Here is a 19,874-nt window from a genome sequence, read left to right on the forward strand (position 1 = left end):
TGGATTGAGAGTTTTTTGTGGGAGATCGATGTAGCAAATAATGACGTGCACACTGCAGTGGGTAGTCCTTGCTTCCATCTCTATTTAGCTCCACGAGGTTTACTGACTTTACATGTGACAGAACTGCAGAAACATTAATTTATGGAATGCACAACTACTTGTCTCTGGGATTCTGTCCAGAAACAAGAACAGGAATGAGACTGAAAACAAATGAAAAGATCAAGAGATTTTATTTCAGACTGTTTCAAGATGAGTTAAGTCCCAGAATCCAACCTGACAGAAGCTGCAACAGGAGTGGTTTCAATCTCCCTGAAGCACTTCAGCTTTCTCTACATTAAACAGAAGAACCCGTGCAGATTTAGTTTTCATTTTCTCCTCTGTGACGAGGAGGGTCAGACATCCAGACCAAACGCCAGTGACCGAGTCCAGAGGGAGATGAGAGTTCAGAGAAAACAACTCAGAACCATGAAGAGTCAAGCACAACATTTGAAGCAAAAACCTTTCACAAAAGAAGCAATCAGCAAACTGGAGCAGCATAGAGCAGTTTAATGTCTTATAAAGCAGCTTGTATTTGTGTCTGTCGTTTCCAGCTCAAACACTCAAACTTATCGTGACTTGGTGACAGAAAAATGTTGAAAAGCCCAAAACAATCAGTTGATTGTTGACAAAGAAAATCCACAAATCTTCACTCTGAAGTTACTTGTTACTTGTTCAAATCCCCCAAAATGTAAAAAGTGGCAGCTTTGGTGTTGCTTTGGGACCTGAGGCTCGATCTGTGGACGACCCTGGACCTGCTCGAATGGATCAACACTGTAAATGTTATTGACAACTAAATGATGAGCAAACACTATGGAACCAGTTCACAGCAGAACATCACACGATCACACGACGCCACAGTCCTGGGCTCTCAGTCAGTCCCTCCCCTTGTTGCTCTCAGGCCCCGCCCCCTCGCTGTCCTTTTTTCGTGTCTTCATTCTGAGATTAGTAACAAACGGGTGACGTCACGAATGGTTTACACTTGGTTACTCCACACTCGTCTCACATCCTTTTATCCAAATAGAAACTCTCTGAGCGGACGGCCGACTATCTGTTGCTTTCAAATCTTCCTGCCACAAATCTCATCAACGTCTCAGCTCAGAAAATGTGGAGGCTCCTTTAGAAAACTACACAATGGTGGAAGTCCTCTACTGAGGTTTCAGGAACTCTGCAAAGTCTCCTTTATGCAAGTTAAATCTAACGCCAGCGTGCAGCGGCTGAGTGAAGGAGGTCTGGACTCTGTGGAGGAGAGTCATGGTTTTAGAGATGATGTAGAAAGACAGAATCCCTGCTGTGTGATCCAGGTACACTCCCACTCTGGAGGAGGGAGAAAGGGGACCTCGGAGGGCAGTTTTGATGTTCTTGTGCATGAACATAAAAGGTGCATGTAAACATAACACCCAAGATTTGTCATCGCATCCAAATCCACATTCATTTCCGCCCCCTGCTCTGCTGTTGTTCTTGTAGGTGACCGCTACATTAACTTCTTTTCCTCCGCTCCACTCCACCTCCCAGTAGTGACGTCCAGTCAGACTCTCTCTGCTCAGAACCTGAAAACATCTTCTGAATCTGTCTGGATGATGAGAATAATGCTGATGTTTCATTGATAAAGTTACTTTTCTGTTCCCGTCAGATAGTAACAGCCAATTATGTGCAGAGTTTGGATCCAGTGTGATCTGCTGGGAATATTGTAGGAAGTCTGCTCTTCTCCTCGGCTGTGGTTTTGGTGGTTGTAGCGGTAAAGGCTCCTTTTCAGCATCTCTCAGTGAGATGTTTGTCCCTGTGTCTCTCAGGATGCCCCATAATTTGTCTCTGCTCCTTGAAACAGCTGCTGCCACATCCTCAAAGTATCTGAGAGGAGCAGTCTGGATGCTGGAGGAGTGTGTGGGCTCACTGAGTGCTGACACTGAGGGGTAGCTGAGCAGAAACTGGGTGTGGTCCTCTGTGTGAGCCAGCTGCTCCAGCTGGACGTCTTTCCTCTTCAGCTCACTGATCTCCTGCTGCAGCTTCTCCACCTGCTGCTGAAGCAGCTTCACCTCTTTCTGTCGCTCCTGGATTCTCCGCTGGATGTTTAGTCGACTCTCCTCCAGCTCCTTCTGCTTCTGCCTCCTCTCTGCTGCAGCTGGGACTGTTTCATGGCCTCTGTGTTGGTCCATGGTGCAGAGGTAACAGATACTCTGCTGATCAGTGCGACAGAAAATCTTCATCACCTCATCGTGAAGAGAGCAGATCTTCTCCTGGAGCTTCTTGGAGGGCTCCACCAGCTGGTGCTTCTTCAGTGGAGCTGCTTTGTAGTGAGGTTGGAGGTGTTCCTCACAGTAAGAGACCACACAGACCAGACAGGACTTCACAGCTTTCAGCTTCCTCCCAGAACAAACATCACAGGACACATCTTCAGGTCCAGCAGAGCAGAGATCAGCTGCAGCAGCTTGGAGTCCAGTCTTCTTCAGATCCTCCACTAACTCTGCTAACAGGAGGTTCTTCTCCAGGTCAGGTCTCTGTCTGAACTCCTTCCTGCACTGAGGACAGCTGTAGATTCCCTTCTTCTTCTCTTCATCCCAGTGGCTTTTAATACAGCTGCTGCAGTAGCTGTGTCCACAGGGAACCGTCAGCGGATCCTTCAGGAGATCCAGACAGATGGAGCAAGAGAACTTTAGTGGATCCAGCTGAGCTCCTCCCTGAGCCATTTTCTCCTCTCAACAGCAGCCAGAGTTTGAAGAGTTTCTCTTCCTGCTCAGCAGGGTTGAAGCTGGACCCTCCTCTGGTTTCCTGCTCCTGGTTCTGCCGGTGAGCTGCTGCCCTCTGCAGCTCGGAGACGTCAGTGATCCTCAGCTGGGAGATCTGTGAAAGAGGAGGAGGCAGAGAAGGGAGAGGCCGTCACAGGCTGATTTCATTCAGGAAATCCTGCAGCTTCACTTCACCTTCCAGGACCACTTTTGCTCTGTGGGTTTACTTCCTGTTTGAATCCAGAAAGATGTGGAAACTCAGCTGTTAGCTAATGCCGGCTGCTCCAGGCACAAAGGAACTAACAGCAGCTGCTGTGTTTCTTGTAATTCCCCCTCAGTGTCTCCTGTCCTCATCAAGACCCCGCAGCTGTCTCGGCGAGTGTTTGCATCAGTTTTCTACTCACACCAGTAGAGCTCCTCAGAAGACGTCCAGACTCTCTGCCTTCAGCTGCACTTCTGGAGAAGTGAAACTAGTTTGTGGTCTGACATGGAGGCTCCACCCACTGCTGATGTGAAGGGAGGGGCGGAGGTCCACAGGCCCAGCAGCTGCTCAGTTCACACAGACTATCAGCAGCTCCACGCTGCAGACGTGAGAACAAGGCACACATGTGCAAGTCTGAAATCTGATCCTTCAAGTGTTCAGTAAATCCAAAGTCATTTCTTCTTGGTAAAAATCACATTATTTTACAATCTGATCTTTAAAAAGTCACACAATGCTGCTAACTATCACCTCACGTCATTCAGTATCAGTGTGCACAATGCAGTGAATCAACAGAAAATAAAGTCATTCAGGAATTTCTTTCAGCGTAAACAAAACAACCTCTGATAGATTTTAGGAGTGATCCGGATTTTTGGAGGGCGGGGGGGGTGCCGAGCTGTTTAGGGGAGGTCTGCACTCTCCGACTGCTTTTCTTGTTTCAAACCTACCAGTTGTCTTGCGATCCACAAGAAAAATGAAACATACCAAATTCAAAAAATAAAAAAATCAACTGAACAGAGCATCAGCAATATGTCTGTGCATGCTTCCAGAAACAACAGGGCTCAAAACAGTTTTGAACAAATGTACATGGAAAAAACCCAAGAAAGAGTGTGTTGTTTTTAAAAGATTTCCTGACAGTGTGGATACAGCATCAAACCGAACATTTCACATCTGTCTGGAGAGGATCTGTTCTTTTAAAAGGTGTTGCACTTGCAAGACATTCCTGACTGTAAGGTTGTCAATAAATTAAGGCTGTCAGTTATTTGCAATTAATTAATGTGAGGCTGTCCAATTTTTTATTTTTTTTTTAGTTACGATTACGCTTTGAAAACTGTCTGTGATGTAGACATTGTTGGTCTACACGGCTCTTTATTTGGAAGAAAAATACAAAAAAAAAAAAAAATCAGTTTGATTCCTAAATAAGATAATCTGGTAAGAAATCAGTTCAACCTGAGAAGCTTCTGTTAGATCAGACTGCTGGGAGACCGGCACTGCTCTGAGTCTGGTTCTACAGAACGGTTTCTATCAGGAACAAGATCAGAATCTGGGCTCCATTTGTTCCAGTCAGAAAAGTTTAACCCAGTAGTTTGACTTTAGGGTTCAGAGTTTTGTTTTGAAAACAAACAGTTGAATCATTGTATGAATAAAGTTCAGTACTTTGATTTGGCAGGTTTGGTTTGTACTGAATGCAGACAGACTGTTGCTGGGAACTGAAGGCCGACGTCCTGTTCTATCAACTGAGATGACCCCTCGTCTCTCAGCGTGTGTGTGTGTGTGTGTGTGTGTGTGTGTGTGTGTGTGTGTGTGTGTGTGTGTGTGTCTCATTGATCTGGTCTTGCATTTTGTCTGTTTGCGCTGAGGAAACACGGAGCTGCTGGTAAGTCAGATTTGTGACCTTTGACCCTGTGAGTCAGGTCGGGGGCGGGACGTGTCGGGGGAGGGGCAGCAGGAGGGTAGAAATGGAGCGTCGGAGGAGTTTGATGGTAACAGTGAGAGGAAGAAGAAGAGAAGATGGAGCGTCTGGGATTCCTCGTCTGCTTGATCTGCGTTGCTTCTGCGACGGTGAGTTCAGAATCTCCTGCTCGACTCTCTGTTCCGACGGATCTCTGAAGCTGCTTCTTCTCATCTTCTGGTGTTCAGACTTCCATCGACCCCCGAGGAGCCCGTCCCGTGGAGCCCAGCACCAGAAGCGATAAATGTGCCACGCAGAAGGAGTGGCCGTTCTGCACCACCGACGACTGGGTACCGACACACAGCCGCCGTCCAGCAGACCGGCCCCGAATTAACACCGATTCCCAAAACTTTCTGACCTTTTCAAAAAACTCTCAACGTAGCTTGAGTCGACATTTACCAGTACCATGGTCCGTTTCTGACCATGTTCTTTTAGATTTTCCACCAAATCAATTCTAACTGAAACCACGAAACGTGTTGAACCTTTGAAATGAGGCAGTTCTACTTCTAGAATGGCCAACAAAAACTGGATTTACAGAGTCTTACTTAAAATATTGGATGGTGAATATTTCTGTATATTTTAACCAGTTTTTTTTTTTTTTACCTAAATGTATCTATTTCTTCCTTCATTCGATATAGTTTCCATACAATTTTGACATTTTACGGTAGAATAGAATAATTAAAACATACTTTATTAATCTCAGAGGAAAATTCCTTTTAGCATTATTCCTCACAGAATAGTTGAAAAGAGAGATGAACATCAAACACAATACTTTGTTCTTCAAACTCCTTTGTTTGCTTCAAACACCGCTCAGGTCAAACTGGTTCTGTCTTTTCAAAAACTGAATCTGGAAGTGACAGTTAGTTTGCCTTGAACAGATCTTTTCATTATTTATTTAATAAAGCAAATCATCCAGTTTCACAATACGGTATTTGTCTAACAGTGGGCTTGTTTGAGCATGATAATTTGTTTAGTTTAAGAGACATGCTGCTTGTTTCTGTAAAATATTTCATGTATTGAAAGTTGATTTTAATGTAAATTGTCACAAAGAAAATAAGACTAGAAAATCTAAAACAGAACTGATGACAAAAGATTGGCTTTAGCTTTCTACTAAACCCTCAGTTTTCATATTAATTACTTTCATATTATATTTCAATGCAAAAAATATATTAACACTTTTTTCCCAATATGATTAAACATGGAAAGTTGTATTTATTTATTTATTTATTTATTTATTTATTTTTGGTTTTTGGAATGCTGTCATTAGAAACCAGGATGATAGGAGCTTATTTCACCTTGTGACACATTCTACACATTCTAAACTTGTTTTTCTTTTCTTTTCTTTTTTTTTTTTTTTTTACTCCCAGGGCTCTAAATGCCCCTCAGGCTGCAGGATTCAGGGTCTGCTGGACAAGAACGACCACAGCCTGCTGAAGAGAATCGAGAAGATCCGCAGCCTTCTGGACCAGAATGCAGCCAAACACCGCTCCACCGACGCAGGGTCCAAACAGACCTACGACTACATCAGGGAGAAGCTGATCCTGGACTCTGGTAAGACTGGGAAAAAACATTTAAAAATCCGAACTGCACGGAAACAGAAATCAGAGCGTCATCGGCGTATAAAATGACTTTTACATTTCTTTATGTAAATCTCTTCTAGACTGATAGAGGTGGAAAGAGGACTGGAATATTGCAAATGAGTAAAACTAGTTACTTTGCTGAAACTGCACAAGTAAAAGTTAACATTTAAATATTTGCTTGAGAAAAACTGTTAGTTTAGTTTAGTTTAGTTTATTTGTTTCTCTCGTTTAAAACAACAATACAGAAACAAAAAAATGATGAAAATACAACAATGTCAGTTTGGACGTAAAACAAACGAAGTAGTAAGTAAGTACTTGATTTCAAATTCACATTAAGTAAAATATGCAGCTTGATGGAGGCCAGTCCACAAGGACTCCAGAAGGACTTCAAGTCATAAGTCCGATCAAACATTAGCCCCAAAGTTTCCAGTCTCTTTTTCCTTCCTTTTTTTCTGCCAGTGATCGATACACCTGTTGCATATAAACCGACGCCGGCATTTGCACCAGAAACGCTGTCAATAATTTTCACCTTATCCTCCGTTATTCAACCAGGAATAAATGGGAAAACACCCTAAAATTCCCTCTAATCACCGAGTTGACAATTTGCATTACCTCTGACTTTACAAATCACATCGGCACATTCGCAAGGCATTAAAATAAACGTTTATTTTGACTGAAAGCTAACAGCTGTGCCTTTCCAATGAGCCCTTCAGTGCGATCATAGCTCTTTAACAGCGTGGGACTCATGGAGCGTCGTTAAAACAGATGACCACAGTCAAGCGAACATACCCGGGTGCAGTTCATCTACCATCCTTGAGTGACTATTTTTGTAAATATGTTTGTAAATGGTTAGCTGAATGTGTGAAAGACTTGATTCCTTTATTACAAATGGTAAACAAGACTTGGGGAAAAAAAAAAACCTTTTCCTCTTGTCAAAAGCCTTATTGTAGTTTTTATGGAATAAATTATATCTGACTCAATTTCTGATTTTCTTTTTTTTTCTCTTCATGGTGAAATGTACTGTCTAAACATTCCAATGATTCTCATGCAGCAGACATATTTAGATGGACCGATTTGTCAAAAAAAAAAAAGAAAAAAAATTCTAATACCTGATTCTGCATCACAGTGTTGTGGTTGTACAGGCATTTTTGTACAAACAACAAAAACAAAACAGGCACTCCAACAACAGAAAAACATGGTTCAGAGGGTTGGACTATGATTTTGCGAACTAAGGATTTACACTTGTCTCTGTTCTTTTGGCACCAAGGCAGCAGCAACAACTACTATGACCTGGCTCAGACGCTCCGCCAGAGGATCACCGACATGAAGATCAAGATCGACCGACAGATGAGGACTCTGGCCGCCATGAAGGACCGGGTCCGGGACCAGGTGGCCGAGATGCAGAAGTTGGAGGTATGGAGTCCAACCGCAGCTAGTACTAGTCAGATCCGGAAAACACTCCTTCATCAAACATTTAAAAAAAAAAAAAAAAAAAAAAAAGTTTTTTTTTTTTTTTTTAAATGGAAAATTTGGCCAATTCATGAGAATTAATTTGTTCTTGTGACATTTGCGAACACCAAGCTAATGCACACGCTGAAACCCTTTCAACTTCTCATTCTTACATTGTTTACAGAGTCTGCACTGAATTTTCTTTTCTACAAGATAAGCAGATCTTTTTTAAGGCAAAGCATCTTAAATCAAGTTTTTGCATTTATAAGGTTTATTTAAAAAAATGTCAATTTTGCACTCTGAATTTTTAAGTAACCTTGCATATAATTTCAAGTAACAGTACTTTTGCTTCTTAAAATCAAGTAAAATATACCCTAAATACTTAGAGTAAGTTTTGTTTAACTATATTGTTATTTTATTTGTACTAATTAAGTAAAATGCATCAATGTTTGACTAACAACATAAAAAATGTATGTAAAAATTGACTTTAATAGTTTATAGCTAATGTGGTGAGTTGCATGAATGACCGCCACTGGAATAGGAACCTTTTACCTTTTTAACATACAGCATCAAGCAGGTGCTTTTATTTTGACGCACTCAGAAAAGGAACAGTGGGAGGAAGACATCGAACATCTATAACATACAATAAAACATACATACAATAAAACAATAAAACCCCAAAACCCCACCACTAAGACCGTTTTAACAAAAATAATCATAATGATGGCATTTGAATCCCCAACTCCCATGGTGCTTTGCAGCACAGCAGTTCAGCCATGGGTATCAATAGCTACACAAAATGCTTTTAGTGCCACAACACATAGGACCATGTCATGTGTCTTCTGCTTGAACATGCGATTTCAAACATTTAAGAAAATGCATGTTTACCATAATTTCCAGCAGCGACCTTTCATTTTGAGGAGGACGCGTTTCAGTGACAGTAACATTTGTTTCAAAACTTTCGCCGTTGAAAGTTTCAGTGCATGATGTGGTTGCTCTTTGGCTCCCCCTGCAGGTGGACATCGACATCAAGCTCCGCTCGTGCAAAGGATCCTGCGCCAAATACTCGGAGCACCAGGTGGACCGGGACAGCTACGTCACGCTGGACAAGCAGGTGAGACCTTGATCCAATGAGAACAAGCACTCAATCTTCACTGAAAGCTCTTATTTCGAATTTACTTCCTGGTGAAAAAAAAATAATAATAATAACACCATTTTGTATAAATGCCTACATTTTAAAAAGAATACATCCTCAAACTTTTGAAGCTTTTGAATACAAATTGAAGGCCTTAAACTGATTTGAATTAATCACTTCAATTTTCTCAAACTAAAATCTTCTTCCTGCGTTAGAAAGCTTCTAACCAAATATCCGTTTGCACAACGTTTATGTAAAAAAATGAAATTCCGTTGCATTTTGAATTTGTTTACACGCCACCAGTGCTCAGATCCTGAAAATGCAACTTTTTGGAAATGGCTCCTAAGAGGGAGCTTTTTGAAAATGCTCCACTTCACTCTGTCTCTATGAAACTGTGGAAAACGCAACTTTTTAAAAAACAATCAGACTCCATCTCCATGGAAAATGGGGACAACCCAACTTTTTCTAAATGTCCCCATTCTGTGTCTGTGGAAACCTGGATCTCCCTTTCATCTGGACAGTGCAACTTTTCGTAAATGGTCTGACTTGAATGCCATTGACATGAGGAAAAGGCTACTTTTCTGAGATGCTGCTACTGCATGTGCTCAGTAGTGGTTCAACATGAAAACATGGTTTTCAGAGTTTCTGCTGTTTCCAAGGAAGCAGACATTGTTTTCAAAATGTTGCTGTGTGAAGGTGACTCTTTTCTGAAACCAAAAACCAAAAACTCATTTTTCACTCATTTCAAATCCAAAGCACTGAAATTCCTCCTTTAAAAAGAAAATAAATAAACCTTTTGAATGAATCCTTTTTGATGGGTTGTAAGTTCAGTTTAGTCGATCCTCTGAGTGTCAATGCGGTTCGTAGTGTGGCGATCTAACGGAGTCTCTGGTGTTTCTCTGAGCAGATCCAGCAGCTGGACTCTCAGTCGGCCCAGTCCATCGAGTCGGTGGGAACGCTGTACGTGATGAAGAGTCGCCCGCTGAAGGACATCGTCGTGGACACCCACTACAAGTCCAAGGACCTGGACGACCCGGCGGCGGCTCAGCAGAAGGTCGACGTGTTCACCGAGGTGAGAGACATCATTTAACCCCTCCAGAATCCCAGTACACCAGAAACTGCATCAATTTAAACTAGGTTGGGACTAGTTTTAGAATAGTTCAGGACTACCTGTAAATGATTTAACTGGTTTAAAGATAGTTTGAACTGGTTGTTAACTGGTTTAACTGGTTTTAGACGAGATTTTGGGCCGGTTGAAATTGGATTTTAGACTGGTTTTGGACCAGATGTGAAGAGGTTTAACTAGTTTTAGACTTGTTTTGGACTGGATCTAAACGGGTTTTAGATGAGTTCTGGCAGTCAGTATCTCAGTATCAAATACCTTGGTTCTGAGGGTTTTGCTGGTCTCGTTCTCCAGGTGAAGACAATGAATTTGATCCTGGAGGAGGAAGGCTCCAGCTCATCGCCGGCAACCATCTCCAAGGTCCCAGGTACCTCCTTCTCTTCGTCCTCCTCCTCCTCCACGCAGAGCGCCAGCTGCACCAAGAGCATCAGGGTAACCACTGTCCAGACCGACCAAGGCCCTGTGGATAGGGTGGAGGAGGTGATCGAGGGCGGTCCCGAGTGCCAGGCCATTGCGGGCACCGGCAAGGGTGGAACGAGCTCCATCACCGAGCTGGGCGGCGGCGGGGATCTGTTTGGCCCGGGCGGGTTCGGCAGCTTCGGCCAGCCCAGCACGAGTCACGTGACCACGCAGAGCGTCAGCTGCACCAAGAGCATCAGGAGGAGGGTGGTCCAGACCGACCAAGGCCCCGTGGATAGGGTGGAGGAGGTGATCGAGGGTGGTCCCGAGTGCCAGGTCTTGGGGGACACCAGCCACACCTCCTCCTCCTCCTCCTCCTCCTCCTCCTCCTCCTCCTCCTCCTCCTCTTCCTCAACAAAGACCCTACTCACTGGCGGCGCTAAAGGCAGCATCCTGGGAGACTCAAAAACCGCGTTCATGGATCCGTTCGCCAGCGACTTCGGAGCGTTCATGACAGACACCGTTGAGGACGACGTTCCAGATTTTCAAGCCCGGAGCATGGTGGCCACACGTGTCCAGCGGCAGGCTGATTATGTAGGAAAAGGTACCAAAACATCTGAGAAAGAGTGAAAAAAATGAAAAAATAACTGGAGCAAAAGTGAGGAGCTAACAGTTAGCTAGACCTACATTAGCAGCAGCTAGTTTGCTAAATCACCTAAAGTACCAAAACTAAGGAATGAAGCTACTTTTACTTGTTGAATGTTGTTAAAGGTAAAGATCTACAGCTTACTGCTAATGAGTGAGAGGACTTTTTAAGCTGTTTTTAACAGAAGGTCATTGAAAATAAAGTAAGGTATTGTGGTTTTAAGTTCTTTAATCAAAATCCAAAGACATCTGCATTTGTTACCAAGGTTATAGCCACAATATTAGAATTAGCAGCTAATGCTAATAGGATGCTAACTGAACTCTGTACAACATTCTGAAGAAGCAAAATGTAAAAATTAAAACTTTTGTCTCCAATAAACTTGTGTCAAATGGATTAATTCTGCTTTATTTCCTTTTAAATGTGCAGATTAGCTAAAATCTCGCCCTCACTTGTACTGCTAAAACTACGTAAGCAAACCAGGGAAGCATGGTGTCACCACATCTCATTCAGAGAGAACATGCTAAAGGATATTTCCTCCTGTAGTCCGTCATGCACGAGGTTTTAAAGGTGTTGGAAATATTGAAAATGTCAAAAACAAAAAACTTAGCTGTCCTTCCAAGTTTATCTCTTTCAGTCTAAAGAAACTAAAATCTACTGTTAGCTATTTCTTTTTAACTATTTTATCTCATTACATTATTAAAGTTCTTTAGAATTCAGTGAACTGATCACTGACAAATCAAAGTCTTCAAGGAAACATTAAGCTCAGGTGATGTTATACAAATGTTGACCTTAAATGTTTTTCAGTCAGTCATTCATTTGGCTAATTGACAAAAATACAAACTCATTTTCCAGGAAACATTTTGATTTAAGAAGCTCAACAGTTTTACAAGATGGTTATTCATATAAAAAAATACACATTCATGAAGTAACACTGGTTATTATGACTGCTAATTTCAGAGATAATACGCAACAGTCTTAAAGTTAAATCAGCCAATATAAGAGATACAATTTCACAATAAAGAAGTCTGACAGTTCAGAAATAATGAAGTTAGAGGCAGTTTGTCAAAACTGGTCAACTTTACTTTGGAATTAGATTTCATGACAATTAGCAATCAATTCAGTTGGCCATTTTACAATTTTACAAAGTGTGTGAAGTTCCAAAAAACATTTTAAAAGTTAGGAGCTTGTTTGAGCTTTTTTATTTTCATCAACAAATTGACAAACTACCCAGAAAGATGCAACAATGTCGGCCTTCAGTGATCTAAAAGCTCATGAATAGAAATGCTCTGAGTTATCAGATTTAGCTTTGCTAATGCTAATTAGTTGTAAATAATCCTTATTTGATACACTCATTTGAAATCCCACATTTTTTTGGGAAAGTAGGTATTACTATAATTATTGAGGGATGCTAATGGACAATTTCTAAAAAATATTCAAATTATTTTACTGAAAATATTATTTTAGACGTTGAAACAAAATACTCAGTGGCACACTATAATAACCATCATGAATCAATTTATCGTTAAAAAAACAAGGTAATGCAAAAACCTACTTCATTGGTTTATTGTCAGCAAATTGTCAAGCTTGTTTAAACCGCATATATGAAAAAGAGAAATATATCACATATTCCACAATACTTTTGAAAACAACCTAGTGAAGCTCTAAACAACACGTAGTATTAAAAGAGGGAAGTTTGGTACTTTTCAAATTGAAATTCTTCAAATGAACAACTGTCACGTTCTCGTTACTTTGAAGTTGCTGCATTGTGCCAAAATTAGCGTGCCAACTAGCTAGCCTGCCCATTGATTTCACTGTCTAGTTGGTCCTAGAGATTGAATAGTGAACACGACAGAGGTTGGAGCTTTCTTTGCTACCAAAAATTAAAAAAAAAAAAAAATCAAAATCTACTGCCACGTAGTGTTGAGGAGGAACAATCACATTTCCTATCCTGCACCTCTAAAGCCTCACTTTGGATGGATGCAGACATTAAACTGGATATGTTTGGTGACTCCGTGCTTCCTTGGTTCAGTTTCGTGGGGTGTAGCTCCCGCGCGGCCATGCTAATCGGCGGTCTGCCATGTTTGTGTTTGCAGATTGCATGGCGGCGTTCCAGCACCACCTGCATGGGGAAAAGAGTGGCCTATTTCAGATCAAACCCGTCGGCGCGGCGGCGCCGTTGCGGGTTTACTGCCATCAGGAGGGGCTGATGGGTGGCTGGTTGTTAATCCAGCAGCGGGACGGTGGCGCGCTCAGCTTCAACCGCACCTGGGCCGAATACCGCCGTGGCTTCGGCTCGGTGGACGGACTCGGGAAGGGCGAGTTCTGGCTGGGTAACCTCCACCTCTACCTGCTGACCAATCAGAGCGAGACCCTGCTGAAGGTGGAGGTGGAAGACTGGGAGGGGGGCGTGGCCAGTGCGGAGTACGTTGTGCGCGTTGGGACGGAGGAGGAAGGCTTCCCGCTGTGGGTGTCTGGTTACGTCGGGGACGCCGGCGATGGGTTGACATCCCACAGCGGCATGAAGTTCAGCACCTTCGACCGAGATGCCGACCGCTGGGCGGGGAACTGCGCGGCGGCGTATGGCGGCGGTTGGTGGTACGATGGCTGCCAGACAGCCAACCTCAATGGCGTTTACCACCATGGTGGGAAAACACCTCCTCAGGCGCACAACGGAGTCGTGTGGACGACGTGGAAACGGTCCGACAATGGCCTGAAAACCGTCCGCATGTTTATCCGCCCCAACACGCTGTAACGACGCAAAAAAACTACCCAATACCATCACCCCCAAAATCAGTCAGTGTTGAGCTAGTCAGTTAAAATGCATACATTTCTTTGAGCCTATGTTTATCAAAACACAAACATGAGCGTGTATGTTGTCAAAATTCACATATACACATATGTATAAATATACGTGCATAGTTTTTTCTTTTTTTCTGTACCCCGCCTTCGCCCACAGCAGCTGGGATTGGCTCCAGCCACACGCGACCCCGAAAGGGAGCAGCGGCAGAAAATGAATGAATGAGTTTTTTTTTTTTTTTTTTTTTTAATGTGTGGATTCATACATACATATATATATATATATATATATATATATATATATATATATATATATATATATATATATACATATATATCCAGTTAATTCTAATCATTAAACATGAATTGTAAGATTTGGTCCCCCCTCCATCTACCTCACAACGGTTTGGTTCATTTTCCTGCGTATCGGTGGAAGTGTCTCACTGATCTCCAAAATTCTACCGAAATACTTTCTAATAAAAGTGTTGTCCCATCATTAACTTTTAAAGCTGTCCCGGTTCAGACTGCAGTATGCAGAACAGTGTTTAGTTTCACCTTTAGCCTCCATTAGCTCCAGCAGGAGTGGGTGGAGGAGGTCAGAGACCCAGCGAGTGTACGGGAAATGCTGGCAGTGTTTGTGTGTAAATGTTTGATGTTCTGTTCTGGACTCTGCTCACTCAATAAAGTTGTTTGATGAGTTCAGTCCCCGTGTCTCCGTGTCCTCATGTCGCCACAGTCACAAACACTCAAACTCCAAGAAACAGATGATTCTCCACAATCACTCATTCCCCTGCAGGACAACATGAACCATGGATAATGCTTCAAGAGGTTCCAGGACATTCTGCAACCCTGTCACATTCTAAAACTCTGGAATATTATTGAAACTTTTCACATTTTACAGGCGTGAAACAGAGAAAACTGTTGTGAAATGATGTTCTGCTCATGAGCCTTTTGGTTGTAGAAAGGGGTTTTTCTGCTCATGTGTGAGCAGATCAACAGTAACTTTGCAGGATCTAACATATTGGATAGATAGTTTTCTGCCTTACACTACACCATCGTCTGCATACGTGGAGAACATTGGTTCCATACAGGAACTAGTGACCTGACACGCAAGCTGAAGGGTCCACATCACTTTCATAGACAAACGTATTATCTAGAAACATTATGGAGACCATCGTGAACTGACCTCATTTCCTTTTTTGCTTGTGTGCGTGTGTGTGTGTGTGTGTGTGTGTGTGTGTGTGTTTGTGTCCTGCAGTGTGTTTAAAGCTCAAATATGAGAATAAAGATGGACGACAGCTCTACAGTGGCTCTGGGACGAGGTGGAGTCCTCAATGTGGAAGGAAAGCAGCCGTCCCACTGTGTTCAGACCAGGACTGGGTGAGACACACACACACGCACACACACACACACACACACACACACACACACACACACACACACACACACAGTCTCGTATTTCTATCCTTGTGGGGACCTTCCATTGACTCCCATTCATGTCTAGCCCCTAACCCTGACCCTTACCCTAACCCTAACCCACACCACAACAAAGCCTAACCCTAAAGAAATGTTTTTGCACTTTTACTTTTTTCAGTAACAACAACATGGTCAAGAAAACACTGTTTCTCCTACTTAGGACCGGAAAAAGGTCCCCACAAGGCACGTTGTTCCACATTTTGCTATCCTTGTGGGGACATTTGGCCCCAACAAGGATAGAAATACGAGAACACACACACACTCACACACACACACACACACGCGCGCACGTGTGGATGTTAGCAATGAGTTAGGGCCCACTCCACATCGTGCATAGAGCCACTGAAAAGAAAAACCTTTTGAAAGCATTTTTTTCTGGTTCCAGGTCCTGAAGTGTCCGTCCGGCTGCAGACTTCAGGGTTTGATTTCCCAGAGGGAGAATGAGGTGGATAGAAAACTGGGGACGGTGTGTGACGCAGTGAAGAAACACAGCGAAGCGACCGAGATATCTATGAGGGCGATGACTCACATCTACAGCGATAACCGCAGAGCCATCGTCAGCAGATACAGTTCAGACACCGACACTCACACACACTGGTTTCACACACACCGGCTTCACACACACCGGCTTCACACAGCGTTGCACTCTTAGAACTGAAGGATATCCAGTCCCACTCTGTTCAGACATCCCAGATGGAGTCATCCTTCTGTATAAGATGCAATTAAGGACAAATTCTGGTCAAAATATTATTGTGTTACATTTTTACTATTTTCCAGAATTGTTGGATCATTTGGCCCATTGCAAAGGAAGCCCTTAAACAACATGATGATTTATTTGTGAGAAATGTAAAAACATTTCTTTTTCTTTTATTTGAACAAAGTGTAGCTGGCATTACTGAATTTGAGCGTTACTCCAGAGGAATGGAAGTGAAGGTGACTGATGACCAATGTGATTTATCTGCAGTGTCCGAGCTGCATTTCATCGACGAGGCCGAAAACTTGAGCGGAAACCTGACGCTGCTCCGGAGAAGATCGTCCCGCCTGAGGCGGCGATTCGCGGAGCTGAACGTGAGCGTGAAGAAACAGATCGACGAGCTGTATCGGACTGAGGTGAGGATCAACGACCGCAGTTCAACAGAACTCACTTTACAAATGTCAAAACGTTTCAAGTCATTTGACTCAGACTTTCAGGGAAACAATTTAAAAATCTACCGTTGGAAAAACTTTAGACCAATTTAGACTACTGGTACAGACCTAATCCAGGAAGTAGTTCACGTCAGCTGCCTGAAGGTTTTCCTCACAGATTTTAATTATTTCCTGCTCAGATTCAGGGTAAATTAGCTTTTCAAAAGATCCATTACGAAGCTAGTTAAACTTTTTTTTTTGGACTCAGTTTTCAACTCTTTTCCATTTCGGATTCAGCCTGGGTGTAAAATTGGTTTTAAACTTTGTCAAAAAATGTTTTCACTGGATTTAGACTGATTTTAATACTGGTTTTCCAATCACTTGGAGACTTTGTGCAGACTTAGGTTTAGCCTAGTTTTAGAATCAGGTTTGAATTTTTCATACAAAGTTTTGGACTGAACTTCGACCTGATTTCAGCCTGGGTTTAGAGTTGCTTTTAAAGGATTTACACTCCGATTTAGACATTTTCAGACTCAGTTTTAGCTTTTGTTTAGACTCAGTTTCAGACTGAGCTTTAGCGTGACTTTAGACTTTAGACCCAGTTTCAGGATCAGTTTCAGCCTGGTTTTAGACTCAGTTTTTATCTTGATTCCGAATGCTCAGACTGATATTAGAATGAGATTCCAGGTGGAGTAGTTGGTTCTGGACAGTCTTCATCAGCTGTTTGATGCCCTCTGGAAGAGAAACAAAGACTAACGTTCTCAGCAGACGGTGGAGACTTTTTCACTCTGATTTTTTTTATTGTATGAAGTAGAAAAACTTCTCTCTTGACTGAAAGATGTTTTTTGTTTGTATGTCAGGCTGATTCTAATCCTTGGTTTGTCTCTGTGGCCTTGCAGTTCTTTTTGTTGCTTTAGCGCGATGCTACAGATGCTAACCTGCTATTCGCACATGACCAGGTGGAAATCGACATGATGCTCCGAAGCTGTTCGGGCTCCTGCCGCTCGGCGCTGCCCTTCGCCGTCGATCATCTCGACTACCGGACGCTCCGTCTGGAATCGGACCGTCTGGACGGGACCAGTAGTGAGACCGCCGCGGTGCCGTCCGCTGGCGTCCCACGTGTCGGGCTACAGCCGCCAGGGCCTGCCAACCCGGCGCCATCTGTAGAGTACAAGAGCATCCCGATGGTCCAGAGGGAGCTGCTGACACAGTTCGAGGACGTCGGGCTGAACCGGATGGTTCTGGAGGAATCTGTAGACGTGGACGGGGACAATGAGCTGGAAGCTGACCGAAGCTAACAAGACAGCGTGCTGACGAGTGTGTTCATGGATCAGTGTGTGTGTTCAAAGTACTTGATGAGTAGAGTCTTCCCTTGCTTTACTTTAATATTTATTTTTCACAGTGCTTATTACTTCTTCTCTTTGCACAAATCTGCACTTATTGCTTTGTTCAAACTCGTTTTGACTCCTACAAATGGACACGTCTACTCCCTGTTTATCAAAATAAAAGACAAAGGACAACGGCGTCATGAAATTTTGCAAGAACTTTTTTGTGTGTGTGGCTACAGTTTAAGTTCCATACTCTGTTGCCGGACAGAGAAGCATGATTGGTCACTCTTGAGAAAACATCTCCTCTGTTTAAAAATGTTAAATTTCAGTTCCTGTTTTACTGAAGAAACAGCTAAAAATACACGAGGAGTCGACCACTGACTGGTTTCAGTGATTCACTTCCAGAGACGGAAATCTTTAAAACATCCGAGTAATGACATTTTCACTGGCCTTATGACAAATGGCTGCAGCAGCAAATCCACCAGGACTCGTTTAACTCAGAGGAGGAGTCAAGAACAAACGACCGACCGCGAGAACACAGAAGACACTCTGAATGCCAGCAGGTGAGGACGATCACACGCTCAGGTGAAACAGATCAGCAGCAGTCGGACACAGAGAGGAGACGTCAAGGAGTCTGAGGGCAGAACCAGTCTGAGGCTCCATTTACGCCACAGTGACTTCAGCTGACAACTAAACTTTTGTTGACACGACGACGGTGTTCGGAATCACTGAAAGCTCAAGTTTTTGGAAACGGCTCCCAGGGCGGAACTTTTGGCCAGTGCTCTGTCAGCATCAGTGTTCGGCAAGTTACTTAAAGAATATGATATATCTTATGAGTTACTGTCATTTCACAGTAATTAGTGACATTACAGTAATACTGTCTCTGAACTGTTATATAATGCACTACTTCTTTATAGCTGATTATCAAAGCAAATTAATAAGATGACCTAAGATAACATCTGCAGCAACTTTAAACCATTTAACTCAATCTGTGACATTTAAACTAGTTCAGTCCAAAGAGACAAAAGACTCAACTGAATCACTGAGACGTTCAATTTGTTGATTTAACGCAGGAACATTTAATACTTTTTAAACTTTAGTCACTTGTGATTTTTTTACATGTTTTTCTGTCTGTAAAATTTACAATAATATTTCAGATATTTTAGATTAGAAAGGATGAAAAACACCAAAGCAGAGCAGCCAAGCCTCATGTTATGATGGTCTCTACTGGAAAAGAATAAAAAGCTGAGACACTTCTGAGGGACATAACAATAGACTCACACTAGTTTCTCTTTATTTGGTGGTTTTTGTGTTGTGGCGGTTTATTAGATCCAATAAATATTCAACCCTAGTCCTAAGTCCTAAATCCGTGTTTCCTTCTCTTGAGCCTCTGTCCTGAATCTTCTTATATCTTAGTTTTGATTTCTCATCCTATTTGCAAGTCTAAAACCATCCTTCCGACCATAGTCTTACCTCGCTTTCAATTTCAAGTTCCGAGCATTTGTGTTGATGGGGGATCTCAAATCTTAATCTGGGACTCTAGTCTCACCTCATAGTCTGACTTCCTGGGCTTGATCCCTTCACTTGTTGGTAAATGGACTAGACGTATTGTTTCCTTGTAAATAATAGTCCTCAGCCCTCGTAGTGTTGTCACATTTTCTAAACTTGAATCTCTCTCTTGAATTTTCCTAATAGGTCGATTTTGACATCTAATCTTAAATCGTAGTCTGAAACCATCGTTTGGACCATAGCCTTACCTCATGGTCTTGAATTCTAGTCTTGAGTTCTTTATAATGGTGGATCTTCAGTCTGCATCTTGAACTCTAGTCTCACCGCCTTGTCTTCAGTCCTCACCTTGTGGTATTCTGTTAATTCTGAAAACAACCTGTGATCTAGATTTCTGTTGGCGACGTGTGTTGTTCTGGATCACCCTGCAAAGATGTTTTCTCACCACGTCTGAGTTAAAAATGACAGCCGGGCAGGTGAAAGTAGGTTCCTCAATGTGTTTATTGAGTAGCGGAGGACAGTTTCTATGAACTGATCCTGGTGAAGCACGCTGAAGTCGTCACACGTAACAACGAAGGATTCATTTACACTCATCTACACACAGCACACTTCTTGTTT

General features: G+C 42.7%; 2 protein-coding genes across 2 annotated transcripts; one reads left to right on the forward strand and one right to left on the reverse strand.

Annotated features, from left to right (window-relative positions):
- Window positions 1-213: 213 nt before the first annotated feature.
- Window positions 214-3,222, reverse strand: LOC115386135 (tripartite motif-containing protein 16-like). The gene is made up of 2 exons (XM_030088354.1): window positions 3,167-3,222; window positions 214-2,877 (listed from the first exon to the last, which is right to left on the reverse strand). Exon 2 carries the CDS (start codon window positions 2,721-2,723, stop codon window positions 1,185-1,187), a length of 1,539 nt encoding a protein of 512 aa, XP_029944214.1. The 5' UTR covers window positions 2,724-2,877; window positions 3,167-3,222; the 3' UTR covers window positions 214-1,184.
- A 27-nt stretch (window positions 3,223-3,249) lies between these two features.
- On the forward strand, window positions 3,250-13,777 carry fga (fibrinogen alpha chain). The gene is made up of 10 exons (XM_030084622.1): window positions 3,250-3,351; window positions 4,738-4,803; window positions 4,882-4,983; window positions 6,061-6,244; window positions 7,541-7,686; window positions 8,738-8,836; window positions 9,765-9,929; window positions 10,275-10,412; window positions 10,509-10,983; window positions 13,119-13,777. Exons 1-10 carry the CDS (start codon window positions 3,250-3,252, stop codon window positions 13,775-13,777), a joined length of 2,136 nt encoding a protein of 711 aa, XP_029940482.1.
- The last annotated feature ends 6,097 nt before the right edge of the window (window positions 13,778-19,874 follow it).

Source organism: Salarias fasciatus, chromosome 3 (genome assembly GCF_902148845.1).
Source record: "Salarias fasciatus chromosome 3, fSalaFa1.1, whole genome shotgun sequence".
Taxonomy (NCBI): Eukaryota; Metazoa; Chordata; class Actinopteri; order Blenniiformes; family Blenniidae; genus Salarias; species Salarias fasciatus.